This window comes from Corvus brachyrhynchos, unplaced genomic scaffold (genome assembly GCF_000691975.1).
Source record: "Corvus brachyrhynchos isolate BGI_N302 unplaced genomic scaffold, ASM69197v1 scaffold213, whole genome shotgun sequence".
Classification (NCBI taxonomy): domain Eukaryota; kingdom Metazoa; phylum Chordata; class Aves; order Passeriformes; family Corvidae; genus Corvus; species Corvus brachyrhynchos.
The window spans coordinates 1,053,923-1,078,008 of record NW_008237233.1 but is presented as its reverse complement, the minus strand read 5'-3'; the positions used below and the strand labels follow the sequence as shown (position 1 = coordinate 1,078,008).

Here is a 24,086-nt window from a genome sequence, read left to right as displayed (position 1 = left end):
ATTCTGGCACATGTGGTGAGGCATAGTGGGAAAGTTACCACTGTCAGTGCGATGCTTCTTGTGTATAAAGAATACTTCGGGGCTGTTAATCTGATTTTTTTCCTGGTGCCAGTTCACTAAGGAGAAAAATGTATGGTGACAGTCAGGAGATGCTTTTGTCAAGGCATGAAACTATGGTATAGAATAATGCAGCATGCTGTTTTCTGCTTTGCAGCTTCTGTTTTACATTCAGGACAGTGATGATGTTTATGGCCTAATAAAATTCCATCCTTTGGAGAATCAGAAGATTGAAAGTAATCCAATGGGACGCTTTTTATCCTTGAGTTTTGCAAGGGATTTTGGAACAGTTGGAGATGTGCAGTTGTTTTATACCTCACTGCATTTTCCAGCTGGAGCTCTGGATCCTGAGAGAGCGAAAGGTGGCATTCTAAATGTGTCTAGAAGAAGTACTTTCATCTTTCCAGAAGGAAAAGCACAAGCTACTATAAATATACCAATACGAAATGATGCATTTCTTCAAAATGGAGCTCATTTTGTCATACAGGTATCTCAGCTGTGTTTTGGGGTGGTTTTTTAGCCGATGTAATATAAAGGATATAAAATAGTAGTGGCTCCTTCCCTTTTAATTTAATTAAAATGATTCTTCCTGTTCAGGAAAAAAAAAAAAAAGGAAAGAAAATAGTAGTTCTGTAGCCAAGAATAATTTTTTATTTAGATACAGCTTCCACAAATATGCTATAAAGAGCTTTATTCCTAATCATTATTTACGAATTGCACAATTTAAAAAAATACACTGCTGTAATAGGATTCAGTTATTAGTCATGCAATTTAACTAAATGCTATCAATATTGCAGGGGTTAGTTGCCTTTTCAGGTATGTTATTCTGGGTACCCCTTGGCTTTCAGTTTAACCAAATTAAGGCTCCTAATTACAGAAGTATGACAGATTTTAGAAATTACAAGCAAGGAAATGTAAATTAAAAATAGTCAAACATACGTTTAATTTATGTGCAGCTTTGACCAGAGAACTTGAAAAGTTCTTCTGGTTTTCCCTGTATGTGCCCTTTTGGTTTTTCTTGTCTTTTTTTTTTTCCCCCCTCTATCTGAGTTTTTAAGAAGGGAGATTGTGTCATCACTCATAAGATTGGCTGGAAAAATTCACTAAAATTATGCTTTTGAAAGAAAATGGGTTTTCCAAAAAATATTTATAGAAAGATTTAATATTTTCCAATTACTTTTTTTTTTCTTCATTTTTCACTGAAGAAAATCAGGTTTGCATACATGGTAGCAAGTTATTGTTCTGATATGCTGCTGTGGGAGATCCTGGGCATTGTAATCAGTAATTGTTATAATTATTTTCTTATCTGCAGTTAAGATGACCGCATAATCTCTATTTCCTCTAATTAACTATTGTCACTGTCTGGGATCATGAGCCCAGGGAACAATCCTGATACACAGACAAAGGGGTGATTTGGCACATCCAAAGCATAAATCTCAAAGTAATTTCTTAGTTCTTTTTAATCTTTTTGTTTTAAGTCAGATGTCTTCAAAATTTTCAAATGGAGATGTTGACATGAAATCATAAACGTAAAATTTGCTTGTTTTTGAAGATTTCTTCCCTCCACCTCCTTCCTCCTACATTCTATTAAAAAAAAGAAAAAGATCAGAGAAAAAAAATTGCCAGAATCATATTATTGTTTTAGTAGCTCACACTCCTTTTATGTTCATGGTTAGGTAGGGAATTGCATTCTGAAATATTAGGATAGGTTAGTGTGTTTTACCATCTTCTTGAGATCTGAAAGATCAAGAGAAGAATTGAATTATCTAATTCCAAGATCCTCTCAGGTAGTAGATTATAAATAACATTGCAGTGTGGACTATGGACAAGATGTGTGACAAATGCTTCAGAATGCAGGCACTTGGCCTGGCTTTTCAAACTGCAGATTCCAGGGAGTTGGGGGTGTATGTTCTGTACTTTCTGCATGAACTATAAAAATCTTTTAATTTGAATATACAAAATCAAAGGCAACTGCCAACAAAAAGAATTCATTTAGAAAAGGAAGAAAAATACCCCTATTTATCACTGTGACAATCCTTCTACATTGTGAATAGTCTCCACAAATATATTTAGAATGAGATTACAAGATTTGTACTAGGCCCAGTAAAGGATCAGCTCGGGAATTGGGGAAGGAGTGGTGGAGGAAGAAAATTTGGCTTAAACAGAGCAAGAGAATGGATAGAGGAATTGGAAATACGAGATTAACATTCTTCAATGACATCTTCAATTAAATAACCTATTGTTTGATGTGCAGACTACTTTTGGTATGGACAGGAATATTAACTAATTTAATAAACTGCTTGGCATTATCCAATTCACAGTGCATTCTTTTTTTCCTCATGAGCTGATTTGCTTTTAGAGGAAACACTGAATTTAAAAAAAAGAATCTTAATATTTCATTAATTATTGCTTTAATCTCAAAGTTACTGTCCAGGATAGTAACAAAGGGAATTCTTTCAGCTCTGTAGTATTTCAGAACTTCTGCTGAGCTAACAACCACAACAGTAGTCCACTTGCATGGTGTTAATTGGGGAATTACCTCCTACTCTAAAAGAAATCTTTGAAAACAAGAAAACAAAGAGTCCTGCCCTCTGTTCCTCAGACTCCCAATAACTAGCTTGTGTGGTTGAGAATCAGTTTCCAATTACAGTGTTTATAAAAGAAATCCCATCTATCATCAAATAAAATGTGCATGAATATTTTTGAGCGTTCCTTGAACAACAGTAGAACAAAATATTATGTAGTCTGAGTATTTTGTATAAATTGGTTTTAAGAATCAAAGGGATTTAAAACTCATCAGTTGAAAGGATGATTCATGATAACCCTATGGATTTAAATAAGGCCATTTTGCCCTTCTCCACTAAAACCTGTATGGTAGCATCTAATAACTCCAAGGGAAAACACCCTAATGGGAGTTAAGAGGTGGTTGTCATTGGTGGTTCATGCGCCAGTGAAATGTTTACAGAAGTCTATACAAATCAGTCATGGAAACATCTGTTAATATGATCCATGTAGACAGACTCTCATGGTGGTATAATATTTGAAAGGAATATTAAAACAAATAAAACAAAGAAAGTCCTTCTTTCCTTGTCATGTCAATGCTGCTGATGGGATAAGTGCAGGGTATTTTCCATTCAAAGAAAAAACACACATTTTTCTATTTCTTCTTAATATAAATAAACCATCAAAAATATGGTAATATAAGCAGAGACTACAGTTTTGAAATCTTGTATTGATTTTCAATTCTGAAAGTAATTCTAACATATTAGTTATTGTAAATAGAGAAGTTCTTACACTTTTTGAGAGAGGAATTAAGATTGAATCATTCTTTGGCTTCATGAGCAGCTGCAAATTATTATGTTCCCAGTGACTTCAGCAGATTTTTATCAATGCATGGCAAAAAAATGAAGTTAGAACAACATCTGGGGTGCTTGACAGATCAATTCATAAATCTAGTAATGAGTTACCCAATTTAGAAGGTTCATTCTCCCTCTACATACATTTACTTGTGTACACAATTTGTCGGAGAGGTATACTATTCTCCTGAGAAAGCTCAATGCAGAGCTACTTCCACATTTTTGTAATAGCAATATTGCTGGTAGGAGAAATTTATTCTGGAGGTGTTTTTTTCCTTGCATATGACACTTATTCCAAAATGTCAGAATAGTTCTTGCTTGATACTAAGGCTTCTTATTTCTCAAGTTTTTCTTACTTTTTCTCACAGTTGGAAAAAGTTGAGCTGCTGAATAGAATTCCTCTTGTCCCACCTGTGAGTCCTAGACTAGGTGAGATTCGAAATATTTCTTTAAGGATTACTCCAGATATTGCAAATGGAGAAATAGGCTTTACTAGCAATCTTCCAATTATTCTTTCCGAGCCAGAAGAGTTGCCTGCTACAGTGGTAAGTAAACATTTTTATATTGTCTCTTGATATGGAAAAGTTATTTGGAAAAAGCAGTTTGCTATATCCACTGTAATGTTTGAAAGTTAATGTGAGAAAAATCCTTCCTCCACGTTCTGTTTTATCCCAAATACTCTCCTGCTTTAAAAAACCAAAAAGGCAAAAAAATTGCTAGTAAGATTCATGTGTTAGTCATCAGAGAAGTGTGGTTGAACTGATGTAAGCATCCAGAACTGGTTAGGTCTTGATGCTCACATGCAGCAGACTATGCTGCAGACAGTTTAATTTCTTTTCACCAGCTGTAAAGACACTCATGTAGAGTAGGACTGATATTGCTCCCAGATTTCATGGAAGTGTCTGTGTATTTTATAGTTGACTTACATGTGAATATGTAATTTGGCTTGCTGGATCTGTTTTCTAATAAATATGCTTTTTTTGTTTCTCAGTACCCAACAAAACATTTTCAAAAGCATTTTCATCCGAGTGCTGTAATCCCAGCCAGAGAAACCCTTTATAAAATGTCTTTTCTTACGTTTTCCCTTTTTCCCCCTACTTGTCTTAACTGAAATCTTCCCTCAAATCCTGAATCAGAGAACTTGCTTTTCATCCTCAGAATAAAACTGCTGGTTTCCTTAAGCAGAGTACAGGCTGGAACTGTACTATAAGAGCCAGAGTAAATTATGGTTGTTACATTTAAAAGCTAGGTTGTCTTGATGAAGTGGGCACTGGTTAAATCAGTCATACAAGGTTTTTTGTGTTTATCAGTGCTAAGTGAATTGTCATATTAGTAGTCTGCCACCCTCACTAGGTATAAATAAATATATATGTCCAAGTATATTATGGATAGATGATTAAAAATATAAGATTCAGTATATATTTTCACTGATATACCATCTTGGATTCATATCTTATACATAGGTATAATTAAAAAACCCAAGGCGAACATTTTGGGGCTCATATTCAAACAGTAATTTGCAAAGGGTTAATAGTTTTTGCATCTAGTTTTGCAAGTCACAGCAGACTCGTGTTTTACAGGTTTCCATTGCATTGCATCGAGATGGGACTGATGGTCAAGCAACAGTGTTTTGGAGTTTGAAACCCTCTGGTCCTAATCACAAGGCAATAACACAGGATGATATAAGTCCTTTTAATGGCTCTGTTGTTTTTTTATCTGGACAAAGTGATACTACAATCAACATTACGATTAAAGCTGATGATATACCTGAAATGAATGAAACCGTATTATTAACTTTGGACAGGTATTGTACCCTTATCTTTATTCATATGTATTGCTTCTGATAATCTATATATAACAATTTGGCACAGTACTAATTATGAGGTGTTGCCTCCATTGTGTTGATAAGTGCCTGGAGGAATATTGGGGCCTTGATCCAGACTATATATGGAATCTTCCTTGATTTGTGACCAGTGTAAGAAACCATGTTGTGCTTATTATCTAATGACTTAGTTTTGTTTATATTTTGATTAAAATAAAGCATGCTACTAAAAAAGTTCATTTAGATTTGATCTTTAGTTATAGCTCTTGATTACAACACATTTTCAGAAAAGTAATATCGAGTGAGATAATGGGGAAAACTGTAATGAATAGTAATGAAGGCAATACATAACTGTGTTTTTCTCAGAAGAGGTTTATAGTCAGGATGTTGTTGCAGAGTTAGATACTTACATCACAGTTCCTGGCTTCCAAAATAGGCCAGTGTGACTATTACCACGTGTCTGAGCTACAAAGGGAGCAGTGGTGTTTCTGAAGCACAGTGTTGTGGTCGCCCTTCTGTGTGACATCAGGATTGCAGAATAATTAACACTGTAAGAGGCCTCAGGAGATATTATCTGAATGTGAACACTATTCAGAATCCTTGAATTATTTCATATCCAGGAGTCTTTTTGTTTTATTAGCAAGAGAATCTTGGCTATTTCTTCAAGTCCTGTTTCAAAAAACTCAGATGTATATATAGTTTAGAAATACTACCACTTCTGCTAATACCTCCTAATAATCTGAGGTGTATTTTTCCCATTTATTTTTCTGGAAACATGCTAAGAGAGATCTGCCAGCTGCAATGTCTGCATTGAACATCTACTACTTACACAGTCCTTAGCTTATGCAGATATATCCTTGCCATATAAAAGGAGAGCAGACTAGCTCTTGGGAACTTTAACACCAGATACTCATATAGAATACATACTAGCAAACCAGAAACCAGCTCCTCAAGCTGCTGCTCATCTTGTTTTTTGAGCTTTATTCTATGGCACAGTAAAGATGCTGTTCCATTGCAGGATTGGTCTGCTTCTGTAGAACCTGGCTGGTGGATGCGTCTAGTGCAAAATGAATTATTTCATTCTATTTTGGATACTCACTGTGTTGAAAAGATGGTCCTGTTCAAGACAAAACCAAATGGAGCCTATTGCAAGCAGTTCTCTGTTTTTCTTCCTGCAGATGAAACTGGTTTGCCTAAAGGTTTATTAGAGTCTGTGGCACAAACAAAGAAACTAAGATTAGAAATAATGATTGAAGTTGTGAAGAAGTTGTGTAAGGTGGCCAAAATGCTGACGTGGAAGGATAGGAGACAATTAAGTACACAGAGGAAGTGGGCAGCATAAAAGATTAACTTTTTAATATTGGACAGCTCTACAGTATGTGTAACTACAGCTTCCTACTACTTCCTCTGAGTAGTAACCCCATGCCTTGAAAATTATGTCTAAAAGGGGATTGAATTGGCAACAGAACAAATGCAACCACTGTTCGGCTTTTGCTATGTATGCTGGGAGTAGCAGGTTCTATTGATCATGAAGTGGCTGGTAAAAATTGTGCCAGCAGTAAGCAGCTTTCCCACACTTGGCAAGATCAGAGAGTGAAGTAAAGAACAGGTGGTCAGGCCAGGAAAAAGAAGTAAATAAGGAGGAGATAAAATCTGAACTTTTCTCTAGACCTGGATAGTGTCCCTCAAGGCTATGAGTGAAATTTGGCAACTTTAATGTGAGCAGAAGCCAAGAATGAAATGACTGCAAAGATCATCCTTTCAATACTGGAAAGGACTCTTCAAAGCAGGGGTGAATGATACTGGCAGGGCAGGGTGATGCGTGTGAGCTTTTGGTATTGCCTTCTCCATAGTTGTGCTTTCTGGATGAACAGAAGATTTCAGTTTCCAAGACTGGCAGCCAGCACCTCACAGCAGTAGTGAATTACCATGAAAACAAAGATGTACTGTGCTGTGGATGTGCTTGCAGTGTTCGATACACTGTAGCATAAGTCAGTAGAAAAATAGAGCATGTATGGACTTTAATGAAACTATAGACATAGAAATATGTTCAGAAGCATTCTATTTATTGCAATTTATAATAGCATGGGCAAGATAATACAATAATTAGTTCTAACAGGGATGTATTATTTACAACTCAGTGATGTTGTTAAGGCAGTTTATGTTTTAAATGAGCTTTGATTGTACCCATAATTACAAAAGAAACCTTCCAAGCCACTAAAAATAGTATTTTCCTTCCTTGCTCTATGGCCACCATCTGTAGGCCCTGGATATTAAAAATAATTATGAATGCTGTCCACAAAATGGAGGCCAATGTGTTTCATTAAGAATATGCTTATATAGAGACAGACGAGCTATAAGGAAGCAAGATAACTCTGTACCTGCTGAAGCTTCTTCATATTTTCTTTCTTTAGGATCAGCTTCAGTTTGAATGCCTCCCCATATCTGAATAGGCCTGAATTGAGACTAAAGATAAATAAAGCCAGAGGTCTGTAGTGAAATCTGATTGTTGTTTTTAACTTTTGCACAAGAAGTTCTGCTATTGGCAGTTATCATCCCCCCAGTGCAGGTACACAGCTATAAATTTGGCAGTTGGCACAGCTGAAGGGCCAGGACCCTCATGGCCCATGGCTTGTGTTTGTTCTCTTAAATGAATGGTGCTGAAAGTGAAAACCTCTGGACTTTAGGTTCTGGAAACAGCAATACACAAATGAATTTATTTTTATTTTGGGAAAATTAAAATCCAGGAACAGTTCAGTGTTTAAATAGTCTTTAAGCTCAGAATCTTTTGGTCATGACTCCCATAAATTAAGGTGCCAGAATAGATCCATGTACGTGTATATGCATCTAATTTATATATATTACATATTTTCAATGAAGCAGAACTGATGCAATGTAATGTGGAGATTTTTATAGTTCTTGTGATTTCTGTGATGGGATGCAGGCTGAGGTACTTAACACCTTCTTTGTATCAGTCTTCAGCAGTAAGACCAGTTATTCTCAGGGCAGCTGATCCCCTGATCTAGACAGGTAGACAAGGTCAGAGAGCAGACTAGACCCCCTGAAACCCGGGAGGAAGTGGTTAGTGACTGGCAGAGCTATTTTAGCTGGTCACAAGTCTATGGGGCTGGATAGGATCCATCCTAGGGTAATGAGGGAGCTGTTTTAAGAGCTTTCTAAGCTGCCCTCCATCATTTATCATCAGTCCTGGCTAACTGGGGAGGTCCCAGACAACTGGAAGTTGGCCAGTATGATGCCAATACCCAGGAAGGGCTGCAAGGAGGCTTTAGGGAACTACAGGCTGTGAGCCTGACCTTGGTGCCTGGCAAGGATATGGAGCAGGTAATCTTGAGTGGGGTCACACAGCACCTACAGGATGATTGGGGGATCAGACCCAGCCAGCATGGATTTAGGAGGTGCAGGTCCTGCCTGACCAACCTGATCTTTTTTGATCAGGTGACTTCCCTGAGGGATTGGGGGAAGTCTGTGGGTGTTGTCTGTCTGGTCTGCAGCAAAGCCTTTGACACTGTCTCCCACAGCATACTCCTGGAAGAGCTGTCATCCCACATCTTGGATAGGTACACTCTTCACTTTGTTAAGAACTGGCTGGATTGGCTGGGCCCAGAGAGTGGTGGGGAATGGTGCTGCATCCGGTTGGTGGCCAGTCACTAGTGGTGTCCTCCAGGGATCAGTGTTGGGCCCTGTCCTGTTTAGTATCTTCATTAATGATCTGGATGAGGGGATTTACCCTTAGTAAATTTGTGAATGACATCAAGTTGTACAGGAATGTTGACCTGCTGGAGGGTAGGAGGGCTCTAAAGAGGGACCTGGACAGGCTGGGTTGATGGACTGACATCCAGTGGCATGAAGGTCAACAAGACCAAGTGGCAGATCCTCCACTCGGGTCACAACAACCCCATGCAGAGCTACGGGCTGGGGAAGAGTGGCTGAAAAGTGGCCCAGTGGAAGAGGACACCTTTTTTGAGATACCTGATAGAAGAAAGTCTTTTAGAGAAGTATGTTTTTAAGAGTACCAATAGCACAAATTCACAGTTCCTGAATTGTGGGGCCCAAAAATGAACACAGCACTTAAGCCAAACCTATGTTTAACATTTACACTTAAAAAAAAAAAAAAATTCTAAATTTATGCAAGGCATTTTTGTGTCTAAGAGATTACTTAATGATAAAAAAGTTTGCAAATCATGGAAGACCCATTTAGAGAACTGCATACTGTCTATGTGCCTTAATTCAGGGTGTAAGTAAAGCTGTTGAATGAAGTTTGCAATATTTTTCTAACTTGGGGATTTCCTGTGGTTAGTGCCTATTTCAAAACTATATTTATTTTTCTTGAGTAAATTTTCCATGAAGAAATAGATGTGATCCTATAAGAATTAAGTCTTTCAGTGTAAAATGTTGGCTTTTACTTCAAGGCCTTGGTCAGATCTTGTTTTGATAGGGAAAAAGTTATTTGAAACTGGTAATAGAATGTTTATATGAGTGTTACTGGACACCTACTGCTAGCTTTCATTACTTTTCAAAGTAGTAACACCATATGTCTTCTGCTGTGAGTAACACAAGTTAAAATGGCCTCCAAAATCAAATAAATTGTGGATTAAAACTGGAGAGAAGGTGTTCCCTCTGATGAGAAACATTGAGGAATTTATAATGTGGCCAATCCTCCTTGAATACTATTCTTTAAAGCTAGGTCATAATTAAGTCAGTAGATAATCCTGAAAAAATTTAAGAAGTAGTGAACACAAATCTAGTAAGCAAATTTAGTAACATTCTACAGGAAGTTTGAAGGTACCTTTTCTGAGATACCTGATAGAAGAGAAAGATTTTAGAGAATTGTTTTTTTAAGAGTATCATTAATACAAATTCACAGTTGCAATTCAGTTTCTCATGGGCTTTTCAAAACATTAACTTTCTTCAGAATTCGAGTTCTGGGTTCACAGTTATCAAATTCAAGCACATCTCTTAACAATTATTATTTTATATGCAGTAATACTTATTTTATGATTGCATGTTATTTTAAACTCAGTCAAATCTTCTTTCTGTTGTGTTCTAGTACTATGCATTTTAAAAAGTGAGGAAACATTTTGGAGCTTCTCTTAGTCGTCCTAATTAATCTGTAGTTCTTGCTAAGTAATAATTAAGGTATTTTTTAAAAAGAACTTCTGTGATGACTAGCCTTTTCAGATGAGATTTGTCATATGGGAAGTGGGGACAGCCTTCAGTCCATGAGGCAAGGCTGTGGTGGTGGGGCAGGTTAAGCCAGGAAGACGTCAAGTTTAGATGATAGTCACCAGGATTAGGCACAGCTCAGTGATTACCATACAGATCCACAGCAAGAAGAAAACTCCAAGGTTGAGCTAGGAAGTCACTTGATGGATCCTGGTCCAGGGTTAATATAAAAATTTGTGTATGTGTACCTCAAAATGTAGACACAATCCTGTTGGATTCATTGCTCATGTAATGGCAGATCTGAGTTGGAAGCCTGTGCCTCGTCACTTCTATTCCATTTTGCGTAGGCTGTTTTATCATGGAATCACAGAATAAGCAAAATTGGAAGGAACCCATCAGGATCATCAAGTCCAACTCCTGGGCCTGCATAGGACACCCAAAGAATCACACCGTGGGCCTGAGAGCATTGTCCAAACACTTCTTGAACTCTCTCAGACTTGATGCTGTGACTACTGCTCTGGGGAGCCTGTTCAGTGCCCAACCACCGTCTGTTGTTTTTGAATAGTAACCACCATTTAATGTGTCAGACCTCTGGTAGCAACCTGTCCAGTCATGCTCAGAAAACATGGTCAGATCCATCAGTCAGTCAGTCAATCAAGTGACCCTAGTTTTGAAAATGGAACTTGGCTGGAGAAAAATATGAAATAACAGTGGTTTTAGCAGTGGATGGGCTGAATCTGACCAGCTGCTCTCTAGCTTCCAAGTTCTCGAGATTCTGATCTGATTCACACTGTGACTGTTAAAAGGTAGTAAGTATTGCCAGTCTTGTCAGTCCTTTCAAAGTATACCTGGAGATACTCAAAGTACCTCCTCATGGTACCTTGGAACTGTGTAATTTCTGCTACCCCTTGGATTTCTGTAGAGCTGCCCTTGTGCATTTCAACATGATACTAGATTGTAGCACTACTCCGCAGTTAACACGCCCTTTTATATCTGAGCTCAATTTGGACTCATGCAGTGTGACTTCATGAAGATGAAGGAGATGCTATATCTGGCATGTCCTTTCACTTTTTGATGATTGTGTCTTAACCACTTAAGCTTGTACATACATACTGAAAAACAACTTGAGATAATGGTTCATTTGTATTCTCTGCTGTGAAATCTATTACCAACAGCTTAGTAATACAATTAAATTTTAGCATTTAGAGCAATATAATGAAAATATAGCATAAATTTTAGCTCTGGAATTTTCACCTTGACTTTTTAAATTGTATTAATGTTTGATGATTTTGGAAAACTTGCATAATTTCTGAAGGAAGGGAGAATGTCTTAATATATAGTATTTAAAATGAAGCCTCATTGGGAATCACTGAGAAATTTCTATTAAATCAGATCTGCTATTTGAAAGAATACAGCTGCAAGTATATTTGCTTTATTACCTCAAACTTTTGAGCGAACTCTTATGTCTATTGAATTCTGAATCTGAATTCTTTTTGAATTCAAAATTTCACTTTATAAATGCTTTGTTAATATTTTATACAATTATAAAAGTAGATACAGGTTTTATATTAAATATATACTTATTTTAGATTAAGAAAATAATCTAGACATACTTTAATTAAATTACATACTTATTGCAGAATAATGTCCTTTCATCTGACTTGATGTGATAGTTTTGTTATATGTGCTTATTTTCCTGTTTCTATTTTCTTTGCTTGGTTTTTTGGGGGTGGGGTGGAGTTTGTTTTCTTTTTGTTGGTATTTTATTCTGGTAATCTGATTAACTGAAAAATTGTCAAAAATAAAGTTTGATGTGATTTTGTGCTAAAGTAGTTTTTGACATGTATGTGTTATAACTCCCAATGTACTTACCTGTTTTTATCATTACTATGTCAGACTGATGAAATAACACATAATGGAGGCATGTTGATTGTATTTTTTTTGAGTGAAGTGTTAGATATAAATGTGGGCTGCTGGTGCAGTTGTGAGCAGACCCAGAGGCTGACAGTGACAGAGCTGCTGGAGGAGGGCTGGGTAGGGTGTACTCTGAACGGACCTTGACATCCTGAATTGGTCATGGGGTCATTTCTCCCCAGTGGGGACTGCCCACTTGCTAGCATCTGTCAACAGATAATGCCAAGCAAGGAGGTTCCCATAAAAGGAACATTATGTGTTTGGAAAGGGAAAAGAAAACTTTGTGGTGCTGTTGTTGTTATTGTTATCATTATCTAAGACTGGTACTATTGAAATTCCAGGAAGTGGCACTTTCATTCCTTCCCCCACCCCTTTTCTTTCCTTCTTTTCTTCTTTCCTTCTTTCCTTCTTTCTTTCTATGTTTACAGGGTAGAGACAGAAAGGTTTGTCGTGTACTTTGGGTAAGTGCAGTGAACTGTGGTTTGTCTTCAGTGAACCGATGCTTTGTTTTATGAGTGATTAGTTTGGAGAGAATCTGTCAATAATTTCCTTTTTTCTCAGGAATCATATCTTCTACATCTCTCAGACAATGCTTGCTTGCCCTTTGATTTTTAATTTGATGGCATGGGTTTCTGGCTTGAAGGCTTATTTAGGATTTGTGAATGATGAAAGTTATTAATGCATGACTCAGTGTTTGATATTCCTGCGCTTGATTGCAATAATGGATTAGTTGTCTTAAACTGCCAGAAACACAATTTGTCCCATCTAAATGCCTGAGCTGATTAGAACTGTAGAGAAGTTTTCTGTGGTCAAAGATAAACAGTTATCTTTTTTTGAGTGACATACCTTTATTTTATATTAACACAAGTTATCGTCTGCTGACGTATTTTTTTTAATATTCAATAAACATGACATATTACCCTTTTAAACAGATATTTCCTGTTTGTTCATTGAATTTTTCTTCCAGAAAACATGGAAGATGCACAGGAATCTGAATTAATAAACCAACATTTAATAAGCTATATCAAAACCATCAGTCTGAAGGTGCATTCTTTATGCATCTTTCAGTAGTAGTTTTTCTTGCATTTTTAATGGCATGAACTTAAAACAATGTAATTGAAAATTAACATCTGAGGAAATGAATGCAAGAAATTTAATCTCTCTTTGTTTAAGTGATTTTGGATCATCTCTTATGTTTTGATCCAAATACTCCGTAATACTGAATGTGACTCTAAATTTTTAGTGCACAGTTCTATTTCTTTTCTTTTGTGTTGTGTGCATGTATGACTAAAAAACCCCAGAACTATCAACTATAAAAAATAATCAGAAAACAGTAACTTCAGAAACAAACTTTAGGGTTTTTTTTGAAAATGAATGGAACACACTGATGTGTCTTTCTGAATTTATTATAATCTTTGTAGATAATTGTTCTAATAATTTATTCATAACATTCATCAGGATTCTGACGTCCTTCACTTAGATGTGTATTTACTTATTAAAAAGAGCCAGCACTCAAAAAACCCCTTTTTTCCTTTCCCAGGGTCAGTGTGGAAAATCAAATACTGAAATACGGGTTTACTACTTGTGAAATTACTATTTTGGAAAATGATGATCCTGGAGGAGTGTTTGAATTTTCTCCCTCTTCCAGAGGTCCCTACAGTATCAAGGTAGCTATCTGAATAACTTTTCTTAATAATTATGGACAAATAAATCTGAGCAGAGTGCAAGTAAAATGCTGGGTTTTGTTTTTTTACAGGAAGGGGATTCTGTTGAACTGCAGATTGTCCGCAGCAGAGGGACCCTTCTCAGGCAGTTTCTGCGATACACTGTAGAACCAAGGAACGATAATGAGTTTTATGGAAGCACAGGAATTCTGGAATTTAAGCCTGGGGAAAGAGAGATTATAATTACTCTTTTGACAAGGATGGATGGGATTCCAGAGGTAGAAATGAAAATTTTCCACTCTTCAAATTGTGTTCACAGCATAACAGTTTGTCACTTATTAAAATATAGGAAAATAAATAGGAGCAGAACAAGTATACAATGCTTTTCTACGGAATGTGTTCCCTGTCTCAAAACCAGGGATGCCTGGATAACTAGAAGGTATCTTTGGCTTTAATAGGCCTCAGTGGATTTTTATTTTTTGTAAATTGAAACTTATTTTTGTATCCATATGAGTTTTTGGCATCTGTTTGTAGAATGCCTCTGTTTAATTGAGCTCTCTATGAACAACCACTTTCTTGTTTCTTTTTTGGTAAATACTTGCTAATTGAACTCAGTGCTCTCCAGTCTACACTAATGTTTGCTGTATAGATGCAAAGATTAAATACTTGTTTTAGTGTTCCATGAGGCATCTCCTGTGAGTGTTTTTTCAAGCAATATATGAAATACAAGGTCGCATTAGATTAATAATTTAAGCTGAAACATTATTTTTAAATTAGCTTAATGTCTTTAAGATCTTTGCTTTCACTGCTACAGATGACAAAGATGTACAAAACCATTGTGCATATAGAAAGTGTGTGTAATTTTCTTTTGTTGAAGTTGTCCTCTCTTTCTGCTGAACAAGTATTTTTATTCTGACTGAGTTTCCCTCTTCCAGCTGGATGAGGCATATGCTGTTGTACTCAGTGGCTACAGTGAAATGTCAGGCAAGCTGGGGAATGCCACAAGGGTCAATATAATGATTTTGAAGAATGATGATCCACATGGTGTCATTCAGTTTCTACTTGATGAATTATCAGTAACAATAAAGGAAAGTAAAGGAGAAATCATCTACGCTGGTAATCCTTTTTATTAGAGTTTCTGCTTTCTCTGCTCTCTGCTCTTGCAAAGCTTGTTTTTCCTACTTCACCTTTGTAGGACAATGCCTGCCTCAGGTCTCTGCTCAGGAGTTTCCAGGGGGCTACAGTACCAGCATGATGAGCAGTGGAGATTAGTGCGGAGGAGGATGGGCCTTGAAAGCCATAGGGATCAATCCAGTGAAAATATAGCTAGGGAATATACCAGGCAGGAGGGACAGAGAATTGATTTATGTGCAAGGTACAACCTGACGGTAGTAGTTCTGCCTGGTGAGCATGAGGAATCAGGTGCTATGTGAGAGAAGAATGAGATAAATTTTCATATGTGTGGCTTCAATTTATCTATCTCTATTGTATCAACAAAGTTGATACAAATTTTAACTGCTGTAATGGTCTATCATTGCATGGCCTTTTGTGTAGGTCTCTCACATATTATTAGTTTTGCAAGAAGTGAATTTACTTACTGTTTCCTTTCGTTTATCTTTGTTTCAGCTTTGCTGACCTTTTTGGTTTTGACTTACGTTTTTCTGGAGACACACATTGACTGTAAATGTTTGCATTTTGTAGCCTCTTACAGAGTTGTAAGAAACCAAGGAAACTATGGCAATGTTAGCGTGTCCTGGATTGTTGACCCAGCATGTACCAATGACATCTATCCAGAACAAGGGACTATTTTCTTTGATAATCTGGAGTTCTCAAAAAATATCACCATTTACTCTCTACCAGATGAGGTAATCATTTTTACAGTGTTTTTATGTAAATATGTGGAACGAAGAGTAAGTGCTGAAACATAGCAGTTTAAGAAGCTCTGCTTTTTAAGAACTTGATAATTTTTTGTGGGAAAAATCAAAATACTTGGATAAAAGTGAGTTTACCTAAGTAAATAATAAAAGAATTTGAGACAGTGTACATATCTATAAACAAAAAAAGTAAGAATCTGTCCGTAGTCAAGTGTGGTTAAATTATAATAATAAGTAAAACACTTGTTTTGATAGCAAGAATCCTCATTTTATATTTTTGATTTTGAAGTACAACAAGAAAGAATGTGGATAATTAATAATAAATAAATAAATATAGTGGTAAAAGTAAGTTGTATCAGCATGATGTATCAGCATTAGGAAACTGCAAGATAACTTTTGGATCATCTGTACAATAGTAAAAATGAGGGGATTTATTTACAAGGATTTTTGTCTTGATGATTTTTGAGTAAGTGTATGAACTGTCATTTGTCATCCCTCTTGACACACTTATGAATCAATAAATAAACAACAATGTGCAGAAACCCTGGTTAACCTCCTCAGCTGTTCATTTTAATTTCTTCATTGTTTTGTATACAAGAAATTAATTTCTCAATACTTTGTCCTTCAGGTACCTGAAGAGATGGAGGTATTCATAATCAGATTATTCAATGCCACTGGTGGAGCCAGACTGGGCAATATAACCAGTGCATTTTTACAAATTACAAGGAATGATGATCCCATTTATTTTGCAGGTTAGATATTACTGGTTTTAAATTTTGAATGCATATTCTACCCCAAAAAGATTTCATTGACAGAGCAGGTTGTTGAAAAATCTTAATCCAAGTGGAGCTAGTGTTAAAGATGTACTTTTTTTTGGTTGTATTGAATTTGCTCTTTTTTTTTTTTACTTCAGAATTTTCTCTCATTTTATGTCATTATTCTCGTTGATGGCTCTGGGATTGGTTAGGTGGTGAGGTGAAGGATCCTCTTGTGGAGGATTAGGTGAATAGGCCACGTGCAAAAATCTCAGGCTTGAACTTGAATTTATTGCTTGTGTGTTTTCAGAACCTCTGACAGTGAGCATTACAGAAGGGAGTGTAGCAAACTTTACAGTCCTAAGGAATGGATCTGCTGATGCTGTTGTTGCTGTTCAGTATATTACTGTCAATGGAGATGCAACAGCTGAAGAGGGAGACTTTGTTCCCAGTGGAAAGAACAGTGTCATTCTGTTTGGTGTTGGAGAAAGAGAGCAGAACTTATCTGTGTATATTAATGATGATGATACCCCTGAAACTGATGAAACATTTTATATCTTCCTTTTGAATTCAACAGGTAAAAATAATGATTTAATGTATATTTAGTAACTCTCTTTTTATTTTTTTCTCTACTTTTTACCAGTTTGTTCTTATCGTAAAGCAATGTATAAATGTCAGGCATTATATGACTAAGGTTTGCTTCAACATTTCTATAAAACTTCTGACAGTGTGTTTGGATTTTGATCTTGAATTGTTTAATTGGAAACAAAATTTAAATTATACAGCTGAAACTGTCCTGCAAAAATAACTGGAGTTAAAATCTCTTTTCAAATACTCCAAATTAGATGGGTTTTTTTACTTATCAATAAGACAATAAAAACTAAATATAAGAAATAGGTAATTTTTATCAGTTATCTGAGTATAAGGTAGTTCATGTGTTTCCTGAGGCCAGTCACTCTGATACTGAGCTCTCTTACAGATTATCAACTTCATGGAAATCATTGGACAAAGCCATTCTTCTCCCTTCTTAAATTTTCTCTTCAGTGATCCCTTTCTACTTTACTAACTTAGGATCTGCTGCTATTTTCTTTTACCATTCTGTTGGAAACATGTGATGTCTTTCCTCCTGGCACACGTTCCTACCGGAATGGGGAAAATACAGAATATTTCTAGATGCACTCCTGAAAGCAAAAAAAAAAAAGTATTTATTATTTTTCTTTATTTGATCTGCTGCATACATTGGCCTTGATTGTTACATCCCTTTTGAAAATTATGTTGTAGTGCTGTACCTCTGAGAAAATACAAATAGAAGTATATGAAGTTAAAATCATAAACATATTGTTCATTTTGGAATAAAAACAAGTCTAGTGCTCTTGGAAAGGGTGTAAACTAGAATGGGGACAGAAACATAACATAGCTCTGTGGACATAAAGAGGTGTTGATAGGTCCCTACTGTCCTAAAATCCACACAGAAATCCTACTAGCTTCCATCTTACTTCACAGGTATCTTGTATTTTTTTCATTTCAGATAGGCTGTGATGTGGGTATGACTAATCTCTTAGAGATTCTTGTTGCCTTGTATTTAGTTAAAGTGCAATATTTCTGTTCTAGGCCTAAAGGAGAGCTGGGATCTCCAAATACATATCTTTTTCTTCTGACTTGACCAATTGATCAAGTATGAAGTACTACCTCTCATACAATCCTTTCTTCTCAGAATTGGATCATCTCTGGTCATGTCACATTTTTTTCTGCAAATCTACCTTCTTGCTCTCTGCCAAAGATGCTACTTTTACATATTTTTACTCTGATTTGTCTGTTACTGAATACCTCAAATATTGGTTTTCACTGATTGGTTTATCATTGCTTGTTTCTTTCTTTGCATGAAAGCTGTTGGTGTGAGAAGGAAACATTCGGTTTTAGAGTTACCTTCATTTCTGATTCCAGTTTTGATAAAATTAATCACCCTCTTTTTAGGGGATACTGTTATCTTTAATGCTGGAGTGGCGACAGTTATTATTGAAGCAAATGATGATCCTAATGGAATTTTCTCCTTAGAATCTCTAGAGAAGCCAGTGGAAGAAGGAAAAAGTAATAGTTTTTTGTAAGTAACTTTTAAGTAATATTATTACCCCTTTTTTGAACACATGTATGTATGTATTGATTTATGTGTTACTTTATGGGTAATACTTTGATCTAATTCCATTTTTTGCATTGCTAAAATTTATTAAAAAAATAGTTCTACCAAATTTTGGGTTAAAATATTTGCAAACATATTGAGAACATCAACTCTTATATTATCAAGTAGACTGTGCATATTAAAATGTGCACAAAATTCCTGTTAACATATAAACAAGATTACAGCATAGGAGTTTTTGTTATAAAGAGAAGTAAAAAATCTTTTCAAAATACAGCTAAATACAACTACGTGCTTGTTCATTTCTTTTTGCACCCTACTTTGAAGTCTTACCCTGCAACAACCTATATTACTGTATTCTTTCTGATAGTTTGTTTTTCTTTTCTCTGTAAATTACAGACGGAAGCCTAACCTCAAAGTCCAAGGATAAATATATTCTTCCCTAAAGGAAGGCTAAATATATTTTTCCCTAGTCTGACTGGCAGCTGCTTTGATTTATTCAGGAAGGGGAAGGGTTAAGAAATTAATTTTCATGGCATCCAACATTTTTATGTTCCTAGTGTCCCAGTGTGGTTATAAATTGACAAAAATACTGATTTTCAATAAGAAAATTCTAGACAGGGTATAGAGAGATGTATGTTCACAATAACTCTGACGGTGACAACATTTAGAAAAGAGGCTTTTTTCACAATTGATTATCTTTTATATATTTTTATTTGATTTGACTCTTTGTTTTAAGGCCTTGAAACAGAGGCGTATGACTGTGAGTTAGATCTTTATGCTTGTGTTGCACATCTAAAAAATAAAAATCCTTGTTAAAAAGGTATAATAAATATATATTCTGTGGTTGCTTTTGTTATGCTGCTCTTTTTTTGGTCCTTTATAATTTTATTTGCAGGATTTTTTTTTTTCTAATTGCTGGTTAAGAGTGATGATTTGAACTAAACACATTTATATACAGGTGCTTTATGTAAGCACATGATACCAACATCTGAGTCCTTGCTTAGTCCTTATGGATAAAATGTATTTTCTAGGAAACTGTCTTTTTCATACCCTTAAAATGATTTGACTTTTGTTTAGTACGTAAGGAAAGGGTAAGACTATTTTATAATCTAACCAGTGAGAACACCTATGGCAGCACTGAGCTTTAAAGAGAGTAACTGGAGTTACTGCAACAGTGCTACACAGCTGGAATAGAAGGCCCTGCTTAATAACAACAAAAGGAAACCTTTGGAAGCAGGAAAAATGTAATTGTTTTTCTGTGCCTAGACTGCCTTACTGAATTAATTTTTCAGAGTTGTATAATAATGCTTTAAACATCTTTTTTCTTTTTACTATGCAAACATAAGTACAGTTTTTGTATGGAAACATATTTTGTTAATAAAGGAATGATATTATTCATTTTTTATTTATAATGCCTTTTTGAAATTGGTGAAACTATGTTACCAGATAGCCATGCAAACAAATAAAAGCTTTTTTTTTATTTATTGCATTCTTAATATGGAATAATCACAGATTTGTAAAGGACCTTCTATATAACCCAAATTAAATACCAATGTAAAAAAATTTAAGGAGCCATGATAATTATAGGCAAAACTGTAATTAAATGCATTCTCTTTCTTCTCTAAGAGTAGCCAGCTATCACCATTTTTAGTGTTCATTTGCTGAACTATACATTCATTTTAATTAAAAAACAGAAGTGCAAGACAAACTGATGTTCATCTTAACAGTACTATTTTGCAGGTACTTTCATTGATTACTTTCTTTCTAAGCTATCTGTGGTATACCTGGGTGTAGAATTATATTGTGAAATTGCAGGCCCTCTAAGAGGGTTGTATTATCATTCATGGTTCTATTTGTTATTTGTGGTTATTTAGAACAATGTATATTATTTCCCACAGTAAGAATGATTAGTGCACATTTTCCATTGTTAGTGGAGAATGCTGATGCATACCTGCCAGAATATTCACTCTTTCTGTATCTCTGAACAGGATTTTGAGACATAGAGGACACTTTGGGAATGTCTCATTAACCTGGCAGCTGTTTCATAATGGCTCTACACTGAAGCCAGGAGAAGAGTTCTATGAAACTTGTGGGACCGTGTACTTCATGGACGGTGAAGGATCAAAGCCGATAGTGCTCCATGCTCTTTCAGATAAAATTCCCGAATTCAATGAATTTTACAGTTTAAAGTTGGTAAATGTTTCAGGTACTGTCTTCCATAAAACCATTCCCTTTCTATCTGGTAGAAAATAATTATTGTATTTAATCAGTCAAAAAGAAAACAATCCTTGAAAGACCTTTGTCTTGAATCATGTCATCCTATACTTTTCTGGTGAGATTTTAGGTTCTATTTTTCATTTATTCTTTAATTTAGGTATATGAACACAGTTTTGGAATCTGGACTTTAAAAAGGATGCCTTTTATTGATTTCAGAGGTGTAGAGCTTTGTGTAGAGCTGAAAAAATGAAGGTATTAAAGGTTATGCATATCTACCATACTGGATATTGGCTGGCTTGTTTGCTTTTTTCTAGAAATTTCTGTAAAATAAAATAGTTACCACTTCGTATCACTTAAATTACAACTGCTACAGGCCTTCTACTGAGTAGAGTTCCAAATCTGCTGGACTCCTTCCACCTCAGTACTATTTATGGTCTTCTGTGCCGAGATACAACTGAAAATATGTTGACATTTCCGTAAGTGAAATCCATATGCATGTACAGAAGATTTCCTACTTAGTGGTGCATGGTGGCTCTACATTCACACCATGGTCTTCATATCATGAATTCTTACTGTGGAGAAGTAGGTGACTAATGGCAGGACTTAGGAGCAGTTTTAACACACACCTGGTTACTGATTTTGCAGGGTAATCTCTGCTTATTTAAAGGCAATGAACCAAATGTTGCCATTTCATATTTGCGTAAATCTTGAAGTAAAATGAGAACTGAATTTGACCCCATGTTTTTCAAATGAAACAAAAACAACCTCTCTCATCACTAATTCAGAAAATCTGGAGCTAATCTTGTTTTAGCTGAAGGACAGTTATATTTTGCAGTTGAAAAATAACGTGACTTGTTTTCTGTGAAAATGTTCTCTATCGTGTTTTAAAACCAATACGGTTAAATTATGTTAATCCTAAATTGGAGATATTTTTAAGAGTTTAGAGACTCTTTAAAGAAGATTAGTCCTATTTAAAAAGGTATATTGTTTAAACTTTTTAAAATACTTAGTAACTTTTTTCAGACCAGTTAACTTTTACTCTTAACTTCCATTACATAGGTGGGTCTCCTGGTCCTGGTGGGCAGTTGTCTGAAACAAGTCTTGCTGTAACCGTGATGATCCCTTCCAATGATGACCCTTTTGGAGTCTTCGTTTTAGATGCAGAGAGTCAGGACAGAGAGATAGTAGAAGATACTCTTTCTGAAGATGATCTTTCCTGTATTACAGACTTCACCATCTGGAGAAAACAAGGCACTTTTGGGGTTGTCCGTTTAGGTTGGGAAATACTGTCCAGTACGTTTCAAGCTGGATTACCATCAATGGTAGACTACTTGTTGCTGGGATCATTTCCAAGTTCAGTACAATCCCAGCCGCACATGAGACGCCATCACAGTGGAACAGATGCTTTGTATTTCAGTGGAAAAGAGGATGCATTTGGAATTATTGGTCTGGAATACCCATACAATGGAAATACTGCAGTAAATAATTTTACATTTTCAGCATGGTTAATTCCTAATGTCAATACTGACGGTTATATAGTTGAAAAGGATGATGGTAATGGGACCTTATATTATGGCGTGAAAATCCAAACAAATGATTCTCATGTTTCTGTAGTGCTTCATTATACAGCATTAGGATCCAATATGACATACATAGCCAAAGCAGCAATCCTAAAATACCTGGATGAAAGTACTTGGATTCATGTTCTGATTACTCTGGATGAAAGTATAATTGAATTTTACATGGATGGAATTTCAGTTCCAGGAGGAATTAAGAGCCTTAAAGGAGAAGCAATTGCTGATGGTGAGGCAATAGATTGTATTATTTTTCTTCATATGTAAAGTTCTGCAAAATATAAAGAGTCTAGCTCCTTGAAAGATGTATGCAAAATTCTGAAATTATTATATCTGATTGGTTAGTTAAAAGGAATGCGTAGAAAATTCTAGGGATTTTCAAAAAGTTTATAAATGAAAATAAGAGCTGGGAAGTTTTCAAAAAGCATCAGAACTGTAAGAGAGCTTGGATTGCAATAATTTGAAAATAATAATAATAATTATATTTCTATATGTATTTTTATCATGTATTATATAGTTACGTGTATTTCTAATTGATAATTTTCATTAGATTTACAGTACTGTGGCTAAGAAAGAATGTTTTTCCTCTCAATTTCTGAAACAAAATACAATAATGTTTTTGATTCTAGTTGTGTATTATATTACAGCTAGGCCAATATTTTGTAAGCAATAGAATTTTTCAGGGTTTAGATTTACTTAAGCATGTATTTACATGATATATGAAATTTTTTCCCATACATTCAATGATGTTCCAAATAAAATTAGCATGTATACTTCAGTTCTTCTAACTCAATATTCCTGGATGTGGCTTTAGTCATGCATAACCATTATGGACTTTTACATTCAACTAGCATAGCAGTGAGCATCACAATAATTCCTTTATAAAGTCAGGTATTGTATGGTGGAAATACATTTATATTTGCTCTTTCTTTTGCAGTTCCTCACTCTTCCATGTGCTTTTTTATTTCATAGCAGTAATCTCCATCCTTTTCCTTTCTTTCTCTCCTCGTCAGTTTCACAGGTTTTACTTCATGGGGTTAGGCAATGAATGATTATCAAATTCTTGAATACAATCTCCTCTGTAATCAAAGAAGGAAAATTATAAAAACATAGAGTAATGTTAAATGCATATACATCTACATGTATATATGTGTACAAACATAAAGTGAGCATAAAGAGGAGACTTCATTAATTCTGGAGTGTAGGATTTTATTTCTCCCTTTAATTTCCTGGTAGTTGAAGTCTAAGAAATTTAGCCTCTGTAAAAAAGTAGTTCCTCTGCAACAAAGTAGTGCCCCTGCAATTAATAACTTCCATCAGACGTGCAGTACTGTAGCTGAGAAAGGATTATTTTCCCCCTCAGTTTCTAAAACAAAGAAGTGTGAAATGCAGTAAGGCTTTTTTTGCTAGAAGGATATGTCTGAGTATTTGCAAATTTTCCATATTAATGGAGATGATGTGTGCTCGCTCTGGGGGTACTACAAGTATAAGCTAAGAATTTAATCTCTTTCCATTTAAAGTTGGATACTATG

General features: G+C 35.4%; 1 protein-coding gene across 1 annotated transcript in view; it reads left to right on the top strand.

Annotated features, from left to right (window-relative positions):
- Positions 1–24,086, top strand: part of ADGRV1 (adhesion G protein-coupled receptor V1) — a 269,849-nt gene that overhangs the window by 22,139 nt on the left and 223,624 nt on the right. The window contains 12 exon segments of the mRNA XM_017729530.1: positions 215–544; positions 3,782–3,958; positions 4,994–5,217; positions 13,874–14,000; positions 14,090–14,275; positions 14,933–15,113; positions 15,699–15,862; positions 16,500–16,623; positions 16,937–17,203; positions 18,601–18,727; positions 20,752–20,969; positions 22,040–22,783. Of these exon segments, the coding sequence (XP_017585019.1) occupies positions 215–544; positions 3,782–3,958; positions 4,994–5,217; positions 13,874–14,000; positions 14,090–14,275; positions 14,933–15,113; positions 15,699–15,862; positions 16,500–16,623; positions 16,937–17,203; positions 18,601–18,727; positions 20,752–20,969; positions 22,040–22,783 (2,869 nt within the window).